Source organism: Aedes albopictus, chromosome 1, assembly GCF_035046485.1.
Source record: "Aedes albopictus strain Foshan chromosome 1, AalbF5, whole genome shotgun sequence".
NCBI lineage: Eukaryota > Metazoa > Arthropoda > Insecta > Diptera > Culicidae > Aedes > Aedes albopictus.
Window position 1 is genome coordinate 88,617,185 of NC_085136.1, and position 13,135 is coordinate 88,630,319.

Genomic DNA, 13,135 nt, shown 5'->3' on the forward strand with positions numbered 1-13,135 from the left:
TAAAGCACGTAACTATACGCCGAAGACCTTGGATCGAATCCCACTCCCGACAAATTCGCAATAAGTGAAATCTTCCTTCGGAAGGGAAGTAAAGCGTGGGTCCCGAGAAGAACTAGCCTAGGGCTAACAATCTCGTTAATACAGACTATACTACTATACTGCAGACTATAGGTACTACTCAACGATATCAAGAATTAAAATACAATTTTCAAATTGATGCTAAAAAGAATTCGAACACCAGTTAACCTTAGCATTTTGATTCATCGCATCTTACTTTCTACTCTACTCGGCTTCGACCTCTACCCGAACAAGCCCCCATCTCACACTACTGTTCAACATTTTAGTCCTACGCTTTTGCGCATACATTCTCAGCTTTCTCGCTCTCGATCTGCATGGCGCGCATGGACGAATGGACGGCGGGCCTGTTTCGCTTATTGGCAAAGTATGGTATATGCTCAGCTCACACGCCTCCATCTGAGTCGAGTCCAGTCCGGTCCGTGCGGGCCCAGTTCAAAATAGAATGCGCGATAATGAAATTAATGTTTGATTATGTGTGCTTCGCCGGTCGCCGCATGTATTGGAGACAGCCGAGCAGCGCAGCGCAGCGCAGCAGGAGACACAACCCGAAGAACTCTCAGTTTCATTTGAACTCTCGTCCCGTTCCTAAGCAAGTTAAGTCGCAGACAGGCAGACAGGCGCAGGCAGGTAGGTGGCCTGACTTGGTGGAACTGAATCGCAAAAACAACAACCACCGTCGCCGCCGCTAGTATTTTATCTCCTGCGACTGTACGAGGTGGACCCTTGACAACTGGAGGCTCTCCTGTTTTTTTGCTACTTTGGGTAAGAGGATGCTACGTGGACGAATATTTTGAGGTAATCGAAGGGATTCTGTTCTTTTGCAGATCTTCTGGAGTTCTACTTAAGAGAGTGAGATGTATCGAGTAATCAGCAGACAGTATCACAGCACAAAGGGAGTGTTCGGATTCATACCGAAACCACCGAAGGAGTTCCAGTGTAAGTAGCTGTTTGAGACGTTAAGAACTCTGGTGAAGACCTGTGGTCAGGTGTTTGCCAAAATCTTGTTTGTTCTGTAGCTGCGTTAGTGTGTTATCTCGCGCAGCGATTTCAAATATGCTTCGCTGGAGTACCTCGTAATAGCGAACGATCGCGATTTTTGCAGATTATTCCTTATCACAACAGCCCACTTATTGTAGTGGAATCAACACGCCTCACGCAGATAGGCCTTATCTAAGAGATTTTTCTCCTTCCAGTGGACAAACGAATCATCGATGCCCGCGCGCAATACAGCAAAGCCTATCGCTGGGTGGAATCTTTCAGAAACCATGCTCATCGGGTAGCCTCGATCAACCCTGTGCCCTTCCAAGAACCGGCGAAGACCGAGAGCCATCTACTGGACTACTCCCGTTACGGCCTCTCCCGGTACGATAGTGTAGATTTGTTCGGCGTCGTCAAGTCAGACTCTGTATCTGCCTTAACCGTCGAACAGCTGGAACAACTCCTTCGAGAAATCTACTGCGGAACTAGTAGTATTGAACTGGCGTACATCGAGAACGAGTACGAGCGAGAATGGCTAGCGGAGAACTACGAACAGTTGTTTCACACAACTCTGCCTTCTTCAGACAAGAAGGAAATCGCCAAACTACTCCTCAAATCGCAGGCGTTCGATAACTTCCTGGCGACCAAGTTCCCCGCCGTCAAGCGATACGGAGGCGAAGGAGCGGAAAGTATTATGGCCTTCTATCGGCAGTTGTTCCTGTGCGCTGCGGAAGCCGATTTGAGTAACATCGTCGTTGGGATGCCCCACCGAGGAAAGCTGAATGTGTTGACCACGCTGTTCCAAACGCGGCCCGTCAAGATCTTCCGGAAGTTCAAGGGGCTGCCGGAGTTCCCAGCGGACGCGAAAGCCATGTGCGATATTGCCAACCATTTTAGTAAGTAGACGAGCAACCATCAATCATTTAACCTAAAAATAGCAGAAGATTGATTCGGGGTATGTGAGGCCGTCCTAACTGTTCTTGAGTTCAGAACTTGTACTCTACCGAACTATTTAGGTCCCTCCATTTAGGCAACGTAACCAAAATGGAATTTGATTGTGTTCAGAGCAGTTGGAGTACTAGATTACAGATAAAGTTTGCTTTCGGGGAAAAAAGCAGAATAAGGAGTTAAGGGACGTTTACGGAGTGTTTAAGGGTTAAAAGTTTAGAGTATCAGAGAACTCCCTGAAGTTTAGGCCATCTTATCTACAAGCGTAATCAGTGATCTATTGGATCATTATGAATGAAATTTATGCTTACACAGCCTCATGTTAATATGTGTTGTCAAGTGGTGAGTTCATTGTCAGTTTGAGGATCTCAAAGAACTCCCTTGAGTATAAGTCATCGGTTCTACTACCGTAATTGGTTGTCTCTAAGAGATTTACGAACTAAGGTTCATACTCACACAACCTCAGGTAACTATGATCTATCAAGTTTTGAGTTTGAAGAATCTTTAAGGGTCTCCAAGAACTCCCTTGAGTATAGGTCATCGAATCTACGACGGCTACTACCTAGTTGTATCTAAGAGCATTGAGAATGAGGTTTATACTCACACATGCCCAGGCATCTATGTTCTATCAAGTGGTGGGTTCTATAATTGTATAGGAGTATCTGAGAACTCCCTGAAGTTTAGGCCATCTGGTCTACAAGCGTAATCAGTGATCTATTGGATCATTATGAATGAAATTTATGCTTACACAGGCTCATGTTGCTAAGTGTTGTCAAGTGGTGAGTTCATTGTCAGTTTGAGGATCTCCAAGAAATTCCTTGTGTATAGGTCATCGGATCTACCAATGATTCTTTAACGTTCTCCTACTAGTTGTATCTAAGTTGTATCTAGTTATATCTAAGAGCATTGAGAATGAGATTTATACTCACACAGCCCCAGGCATCTATGTTCTATCAAGTGGTGGGTTCTATGATTCTATAAGAGTATCTGAGAACTCCCTGGAGTTAAGGCCATCTAATCTACAACTGTAATCAGTGATCTTTTGGAGCATTGTGAATGAAATTTATGCTTACACAGCCTCATGTAGCTAGCCCCATGAAAACTCCGTGAAATTCACCTGCGAGCCTCTGAAGCCCCCTTGAGGCCCCTATGCCTTCTGAAATGTCCTGAAACGCATTGAAATGCCTTGAAACACTTTGAAACGGTTCTGAAACCCCTGTAAAACCTGCGTGTAATTCATCTGCGAGCTTCTGAGGGCCCCTAAACCCCTGTGAAACCTCCTGAGATGCCCTGAAACGCTTTGAAACGCCTCTGAAACCTCCGTGAAATTCACCTGCGAGCCTCTGAAGCCCCCTTACGGCCCCTAGACCGTCTGAAATGCCCTGAAACGCCTTGACACGCTTTGAAATGCCTCTAAACCCCCTTTAAAACCTTCGTGAAATTCACCTGAGAGCCTCTGAAGCCCCCTAAAACCCCAGTGAAACCTCCTAAAACGCCCTGAAACGCATTGGAACACTTTGAAACGCCTCTGAAATTGCTATAAACTCTCCGTGAAATTTACCTGAGATCCTCTGAAGCCCCCTAAAAACCCCTGTGAAACCTCCTGAAACGCATTGAAACGCCTTGAAACGCTTTGAAACTCCTCTAAAACCCTAATGAAACCTCCGTGAAATTCACCTGCGAGCCTCTGAAACCCCCTTGAACCTCCTGAAACGCCATGAAACGCATTAAAACACCATGAAACGCCTTGAAACACTTTGAAACGATTTGAAACGCCTCTAAAACCCCTATTGAACCTCCATAAAATTCACCAGCGGCCCTCTGAAGGCACCCTTAAACCTCCTGAAAGGCCACGAAACGCATTGAAACACCTTGAAACGCTTTGAAACGCCTCTGAAATCCCCATGAAGCCTCCGTGCAACTTACCTGAGAGTTTCTGAAGCCCCACAAAACACCCCATCCATGTGAAACGCACCTGAAAACTTCTAAAGCCCCCTCCTGAAACCTCCTGAAACGCCCTGAAACGCATTGAAACGCTTTGGAACGCCTCTGAAACCCCCGTGAAGTTCACCCTGAGAGCAGATGTAGCCCCCTAAAAGCCCTCTGAAACCTTATGTAACGTCTGGAAACGCCTCTGAGCCCCTCCCCCCTTAAAACTCCCTTAAAATCCCTCTGACCATCCCCCTTTACATCTGAAAGCACTGACCCCTCTGAAAACCACTTGCCCTTTTCAAACTTCCTTGCAATCTTGAAATCCATTTAGGTAATGAACTGAATCCATTTAGGTAATGAATCCATTTAGGGTCGATTTCTTCACCTCGGCCAGGCCAGGCTTACCCGTATAGTTAAACCTGGTTCAACGCCAGGGAGAAGAAATCGGCCCTTAGGTAAAAATTCTATTCATTCAGTCCCGACCAAGGTTGTTGATCGATACATTATCGGTATCATCGATAAAGTTAACATCTGTTATCGATTATCGTCGATAACGATAACATCTTCAGGCAGAAACGTTATCGGCAACCTTTATCGTTATCGAGTATGCGTCGATAACTTATCGGTTAACAACTTTGGTCCCGACTCGTTACCTAAATGGAGGTTCGAGTGTATAACCCTAATGGTAAACGGACGGGTATTCTACAAAACAATGCTGGCCTGCCCATAGATTGAGAGTCTTCATTGTGATCACTAACCCTCCTTCCTTCCCCGCAGATACCTCCACGGACTTAAACATCAACGGCAAAACAATCCACCTGAACATGCTCAACAACCCATCCCACCTAGAAGCGGTAAATCCCGTTTCCATGGGTAAGGCTCGTGCCAAGCAGCTATCCCTCCACGACGGACCCTACCAACTGAATCCAACCAGCTCCTCCTCAAAGGTCGTCAACATCCAGCTGCACGGTGACGCCGCATTCGTCGGCCAAGGAATCAACCAAGAATGCCTCATGATGGCCGATGTTCCGCACTTCGACGTCGGAGGCTCTATCCACATGATCGTTAACAACCAGGTCGGGTTCACGACCCCTGGTGATCGAGGTCGCGGCACTCGCTATGCGTCCGACCTGGCCAAGAGCATCATGGCTCCGGTGTTCCACGTCAACGGCGATGACCCCGAAGCGCTGACCAAGATCACCAAGCTGGCCTTCGCCTATCAGCAAAAGTTCGGCAAAGACGTCTTCATCGATCTGAACTGCTTCCGTCGCTGGGGTCACAACGAGCTGGACGATCCCACCTTCACCAGCCCGCTGCTGTACAACGTGATCCACAACCGGAGTTCAGTGCCAGACTTGTATGCCAAGAAACTGTTAGAATCTGGGGACCTTACTCAAACCGACATCGACACCGTCGTCAAGAACCACCACGAGTTCCTGAACTCCGAACTACAAAGCGTCAACACCTATCAACCCGAGAAGAGCTACTTCGAACGCCAGTGGAGCGGCATTCAACAAGCAGGAAACGAGATCACCACTTGGGACACCGGCGTGAACTACAGTCTACTGAACTTTATCGCCCAATCCAGCGTCAAACATCCGGAAGACTTCGCTCTTCATCCGCACCTCCGGAAGCACCACGTGGAAGCCCGACTTTGCAAGATTGCCGAAGGCAACCGCATCGACTGGGCCACCGCGGAAGCCATGGCCATCGGAAGTCTCATGTACCAGGGCTACCACGTGCGCATCAGCGGAGAAGACATCGGCCGCGGAACCTTCTCCCAGCGCCACGCCATGTTCATCGACCAGAACACCAACGAAATCTACATCCCACTGAACGATCTGGAAGGCGGAGCCGGCGGAAAGCTGGAACTGGCCAACAGTATCCTGTCGGAGGAGGCGGTTCTCGGATTCGAGTACGGTATGGCGATCGACAACCCAAACAACCTGGTCATCTGGGAGGCACAATTCGGGGACTTCTTCAACGGGGCGCAGATCATAATCGATACCTTCCTGACCACCGGTGAAAGTAAGTACCTTCTCTTAAGTCTTGTTCCGATCCTAACCTCAAACTTCCAACCACGCAGCGAAATGGATGGTGTGCAACGGATTGGTGATGCTTCTGCCGCACGGCTTCGATGGTGCTGCTTCCGAGCACAGCTCGTGCCGGATAGAACGTTTCCTGCAGATGACCGACTCGAAGGAAACCACGCCGGACGGCGACGACGTCAACTTCGAAGTGATCAACCCGTCCACACCGGCTCAGTATTTCCACGCGTTGCGTCGACAGCAGGTGCGCAACTACCGGAAGCCGCTGGTCGTCGTGGCACCCAAGACCCTTCTCCGACTGTCGGAATGCGTTTCGACACATGCGGAACTTGCTCCGGGGACATTCTTCCAGACGGTGATCGGGGACGCCACGGTGAGCGACCCCAAGAAGATCAAACGGGTAATTCTGTGCAGTGGAAAGCACTACTACAATCTGAACAACGAGCGACAGACGAGCAAGAACGGTGAAGTGGCGATCGTGCGACTGGAATCGCTGTGTCCCTTCCCGGTGCAGCGGATTCAGGAAGAATTGGCCAAGTACAGTAACTTGCGCGAGGTCGTGTGGAGCCAGGAGGAACATCGCAATATGGGAGCGTGGAGCTTCGTGCAGCCTCGGTTCGAGAATATGTGCGGAAAGAGGGTGAGTCGAATTGGGTAGGTTCTAGATATTCAAAGGTTGTGGTACTAATTTTGTTGTTCTGATGTAGATCACGTACCGAGGACGTTGTGAAGGATCTACGATTGCTGTAGGAGTCAGCTCGTGGCATGCCAAGGAGGCGGAAGAGGTCATCAAATCTGCATTTCAGTAAACCACTATAAAAAGAGTTATGTAAATAAAATTGTGATCGTAGATTTGTCTTACTCAAAATACATAGGTCACTTGCAGAGAAATCCAAAGATTTCCGGAAATTAACACGCTTTGTTTAACGGATCGACCTCCGGGGAATCGCAGCACCATCATCTAGCATCGCATTTTTCATCGTCAAAGTTGATCGTTGCCGCTGTCCGAATCATCCAACGGTTCAACGGATCCCCGGATAAAAATTTCAATACAAATACAATACATAACAATAATACTACAATACCTTCTAGGTATTGCCAACCACTCATTATACTGTTCTTGTATGGTTTTTGAACGTATCCTTATATTGTTGAAAAAGTTTAAACAATATCAAAACCTACACACTCAATCTTCTATTCGCTGTTCGGTAAAAAAAATTACGGTTCTTGAACCGTAAAACAGCAAAAATACTGAAATTTCAGCTTTCAATTCTAAATCTTGCTGATGATCAGTAAACAATTTCTCTTTTTGCTGAATTCGGTAATTTTTATTGCTGAGCAAACCGTAACACTGATACTTTACCGTACATGAACAGTGAAACGAAAAAACTCAGTGAAAACAAGTACCGAACTATCGGTTAAAACTAATTTTTACTGAACTGCCAGTAAGCACAAAACGTCAACACATCAGAGCGCGGTCGCAGACGTCAATCGGAAACTTTGGATCAGCCAGCACCGGAGTCATCATCCAAATTTTGCGACTTCAGCATCCTGCGGGAAAGGTGCTTTTTAATCCAAAATTCAGCGCCCTGGCCAGTGCCAAAGGTAGGTCCTCCTTCGGAACATCTCGACGAGACTATTGCCATTCAAGCAAACAGGCAAAAAAGAAAGATGATCCAGTTCTGACAAAAAAGCTCGGTAAATATTGCCGATTCTTCTTTATGTCACAGCGTCTCATGAGGTAGAATTTTCAAAGCTGACCAAGGCGCTGAAATAGAATATTAAAAGTGGGAAGCCTCCCGCAGGAAAGTGCTTGAAACGCAAAGCAGCATGATTCCGATGAGATGGCTTTAATCTAGCAATGCTAAATAGAATAAAATAAGAATTAAATTTGTATTCCAGCAAGCGGGGTTCTGCTTAAAAAGCTGAAAATCTCAGCAATTCAGAAGTAAACAAAAATCGCTTTACCGAAAAAGACAGTAAGAATTTTGGCGCGAAAATTTATTTTTGACAGATCTGAAATCTTTCGCATTACTGAGTTTTCGGTAGCAACAAAAATTACTGAGTTTTCTCAGCTGTTCAAAAACCCAGTAAAATTTTACCGAGTTCGGTAATCAAATCTGAGTGTGTAGATCAAAACAATGAAATGTATGGTTTGCGTTTCAGATTTACTCGAGGAAAAAACTTGTATTGTTACGATACTTAACAACCTGTGTATTATATTGTAAAATGTTCATTTACAATACTTTTTATGGTACATATCCATACGTTATATTATTTTATACTGTCTTCTCCATGGTATCTACAATGAAATGAATTGCGAACGTATTGTACATTTTTACGAAGGCGGAGTTTCCTCGGCTTCGATCCAAACTCCAAATCAGCGACATTTTCCGCTTTCTGTTACCCATTGACGGTCTCGGCCTATACAGGACGCAAACCTACTGTAGTCACCGACACGTTTTCCACAGAGCTACAAACGTCAGTGTGCACAAGAATTGAGATTTCCTCTCCATCAGTTTTGGAAACGATTTTCGATTCAGTTTTGCTCTCTGACAGCAGTCGCATCTCTCTCGCAATCTATGAGCTTCATTCCATTTACCAGGTTCTTCTGAAGCATCTCTTCAAGCACATTGCATTGGGAGCAGGACATAGACCTTTGATGGAACAATTGGGAATCCAGAAGCTCAACGCCAACGGAGAAAATTACTGAGGAAGACCAAGCTGCAGTTCTTCCTCATCCGAGAGGATTTGTAGAAGTACATTACTGGTGCGGAACCGGTGAATGTCCACTGCCAGAGCAGCGTGGAACGGTGGCGACTAGAAGGCTTGGGAGACAATGCGTCTACTGTTGGAGGAAAACCAGCTCAACCTAATCAAGGACTGCAAGACTGCAAAAGTGACCGGAGAGAAGCTACGGGACATTCTCAAGCAAGGACATCGAGAGGCACGTTTTTCAAATGGAAGGCCAATGGATCACTAAAATAACTAAAACGGCCGCTATGAAATGAACAGATAGCGCCACCGTAGCCTTGTGTGTTTGACGTAACTCGACTGCTGTCACTGTATTACCGTCCATATACGATGGCGCTTTTGTTTTGATGCGGTGAGTAGCGGAAAAGTCGGCTTCAATGATCCATTCGTGCGGCTGACGATGACTACCGAGGAGCTGAATAAGGGTCACGCCAGGCCCAAAGCAAAGTTCATCGGAAGGTCAACGATAGACATTAGGCCAATCCCGGGGGCCAGCGGCTCGTCAAGAAACCCGAAAGAAGCAGGAGTACTCTTTACTCGCTATGGGAGCTCGACGGCAGCACCAAGCATGCCGTGATTTTGGTCAACGGTACTACAACGAAAGCGGAAGGAATCGGTTTGTGCCAGATGACTGTACTGTACATTCTTCCGAGGGTAAGCCAACAGTAGCCCTCAACATGTGCTGCTAGCAAGCATGGGAACACTCACTTGGAAAGAGTTACACTCACTTGCAGTTTTTCTAAAATCAGAAGCGTGTAATCGAGAAACTATGTATGAACGATTTTTACCTTGTGATTTCGTCTAAAACTTTGCCGAATAGAGTAGGGGTCGCACACGCATACCGAAGTCGTGAGAGTGCTGCGAAGGCAACTCTCCACGAGGTGAATGTAAATAGGGTCCTAAAATTAAAGACGAAATCTCGCTTACATTGAATAATACGATCAAGCATGGTATTCTAATCGGAATTGTACTTTACTCGAACTTGAAAAACAAAGGAATAATGAGAAAAATCGAAATAAGTAAAATGGTAAATAGTTCTACTTTGACATTTGAGGTCAACCTTGTGTGACTGAAATGTTCCTACACTGAACGGCGGCTTGCGGTGAAAATTACTATTTTGAGGGGTATCCCACTGGGTGAAAAAACTACTGTTCAGACATTTTCAGGAACAATGGTCTAACAATGGAACCACTTTCTTACAGCTAAGTAAACCAACAATTGGTAAATGGATAGACAGGGAAAATCGCCTCGAGCAAAAAATTTTAACCAGACTTCGTATAGGACATACTATAACAACTAAAAAACATCTGTATGATAAAAACAGTTCACGAAATTGTGACATCTGCAAATCAGAGTTAACAGTTGAACACATACTAATCAACTGTAGGAAGTTCGACTTACTTAGGGAAGAGTTAGCTTTAAGCAACAATATTGAAATACTATTAGGCAACAACAAAGACAATGAATCAGCTCTCATCAAGTTTATAAAAAAAGCTAACTTGTACGATAAAATTTAACAAAAGTTTGCAGTCGATAAAAAGAGGCGAATGAACCTAGGTTTAAAACCTCTATAATAAAAAAAAAAAAAAAAAAAACTATTTTGAGGGTCAATTTAAACAACGCCACTAAATTTGTGCAGACTGATTTTCTTTTCAATTCAACAGAATTATGTTTTCAATTTTACCATGGACTCGATTTTCAATTAAAAAAAGTTTCTGTTGGCAATCGGATTTGAACTAAGAACCTTGACATCACCAGGCTCGCACGCTACCACTCGGCTATCGAACCGGATGATGTGAGAAGAAATAAAACGCACACAAGAAGCGTTTGTGGGTCGATGATCATGTTTTGCCATGGTAAATTTAAAAACATTGTTATGCTTGTCATTACTGCCTTTCAGTGTATCTGACATACACGGTGAAAAAAATCACTCAAAGTATGTGTTATAAGCTAGGGACGAGACAAAAGGCTAAAAAAAATAAAAATTATATATTTTCAACTACGGTTAATAAAAACGTCAAAAAATGAGTAAATATGTACTCTTGAACCATATATTGTGGTTTAAAACAAGAATCCCGATAGGACTTTAGGAGCCTATTACACTCACCTCGTGGAGAGTCGCTTTCACAGCTCTGAAACGACCTTGGGATCCGTGTCGCCCATACATCGCTTCTTGATTGCACGCTTCTGAGCTGAGAAAATAGCAAGTGAATGAAACTCGTTGCAAGTGAGTGTTCTCATCCCTGGTTGCTAGTACCGAAATTCGTCTCGAACCTGGTTTTGGCGAAGAAGTTGGTGCCATACAATGAAAGCCAAGAAGGTGATTGCGGATCGACTATTTCCGGTGGCCTCTACGACCTGAAGGTGGTCCAGGAAGCATTGGCGTTGAAGCTGTTGGAGAAACTTAGCAACCTGCGATTCCTTACGACGTACTAGGATAGTTTATTGATTTAAAAAAAATCATTCGGCATCGAACCTCAAAGCACAACGGAAGCATATGGAGGGGCAGGAAGATGAGCAGAGCACGTTCAGTGAAGTTAGCTTGCCGGTCATCGAGAAGATCAGGCTCAGAGGCCGTGAGAACTATACAACGTGGGCTTTTGCCATGAAGATGACCCTAATTCGCGAAGGATCCTGGGGAACTGTGGAACCACTGGCTGATCAAGTCGTGGACAATGAGGTCAGCATTCGGGCAGGGGAAATGACACTTCCTTTGCTAACCCGAAAAATCCGCATTTACCCGTTGCTAACCATCGTTAACCGCGTCTAACTGCTGCTCAGATATGTCATTCCCCTTGCATGCGGGTGTAAGCCACCATATGTTTAAGCCTGGATACAACGAACTACTGTCTGGTTATCGACGCCAAGAGTGCCAAAGAAGCATGGCACAAACTGCACAACGCTTTTCAAGACAACGGATTAACGTGACTGCTGAGGAAGCTAACATCGATTCGACGGGAAGATTGCCGCAGTGTGGAAGCGTACGTTGATGAGCTCATGTCGTCGGCGCACAAGCTGGCGAGCATCGGATTCCAAGTACCGTCTACCCCCGTTGGTTTGATCGCATCTAACCTGAACACTTTTTAATTTGACCCCCTCTAATGTGCACATTAGACCGGCCCAAATACAAAAATGTCGAAATATTCCACGGGGCACCCTCTAGAATCGTGCCTTTGGATAAGAAGAACAATCTGCGAAAGATTCAGCTCAATCGGTTGAAAACTGAGCTGGCGCAAATGAGTTGAAGGTTTGTATGGGATGTTCAGTCCAAATATATGGGAAATTGGATGACCTCTAGTCTCTCATACAGCACCCCGGTTTGGCGAGTTCGATTTGATTCAGATTTGAAAGAATAACAGTTGATACCCTAATGAACAATTTTGTAGAAGACCATATCATGATAAAACTTAATTTAGTTGCGGTTTTAGCCAAAGAAACCAGGATGAGGACATCTTCCCCCGTTTACTCTCGGTTGTTATATGCAGCACGTGTTGGTCGGCCATAGCTTGCGCGCTACATCATAGGCAGCTATTGTCAGATTTCTTGAAACGTAAACACCGCGCGGTCGTTGAAATGTTTCAAAAAGGGGCTTTGCACAAAAGTTCACGCGGTCTATCGTTTTCGAAAGGAACAGCCGCACCGCAGGAAACGCCGCAATGTTATTTCCCATAAGGATGAAGTAAACAGGGAGTGAAAACCGCGGCTGTACCTTTCAGAAGCGATAGGCCGCGTGCACTTTTGTGCAAATCCCTCAATATGTAATTCTACTTTGTCTCGATACTCACCCACATGCGTGAGCAATGAAATTGAAGGACAACATAGCCGCCTATGATGTAGTGAGCAAGTTTCGAACGGCAAACACGTGCTGCATGTAACAAACGAGAGTAAACGGGGGAAGATGTCCTCATCCTGGTTTCGTTGGCTAAAACTGCAACTAAATTAAGTTTTATCATGATATGGTCTTCTACAAAGTTGATCATTAGGGTATCAGCTGTTATTTTTTCAAATCTGAATCAAATCGAATTCGCCAAACCGGCGTGCTGTATGAGAGACTAGAGGTCATCCAATTTCCCATATATTTGGACTGAACATCCCATACAAACCTTCAACTCATTTGCGCCAGCTCAGTTTTCAACCGATTGAGCTGAATCTTTCACAGATTGTTCTTCTCATCCAAAGGCACGATTCTAGAGGGTGCCCCGTGAATTTTGAAAACTTTTTTTTCGCTTCATACAAATGTGGGCCGGTCTAGTGCACATCGTTCGAACTAAACAAGGTTTAAACTTCATTCTGCTCATGGAACGGGGTGAAACGGAACGCAGAATCAAAACAAAACAACAAAAAGGGTTACCATAAGTGTGTTTTTCGATGCCCACAGGGTTACTACAAGTCCAAAT

At 45.3% G+C, this 13,135-nt stretch overlaps 1 protein-coding gene across 1 annotated transcript; it reads left to right on the forward strand.

The window, feature by feature from the left end:
• Positions 1–635: 635 nt before the first annotated feature.
• Positions 636–6,834, forward strand: LOC109427436 (probable 2-oxoglutarate dehydrogenase E1 component DHKTD1 homolog, mitochondrial). The gene is made up of 6 exons (XM_029852038.2): positions 636–840; positions 903–1,014; positions 1,272–1,952; positions 4,714–5,964; positions 6,023–6,624; positions 6,692–6,834. The coding sequence occupies exons 2-6, from the start codon at positions 933–935 to the stop codon at positions 6,791–6,793; spliced, it is 2,718 nt and encodes a 905-aa protein (XP_029707898.2). The 5' UTR covers positions 636–840; positions 903–932; the 3' UTR covers positions 6,794–6,834.
• Positions 6,835–13,135: the final 6,301 nt, after the last annotated feature.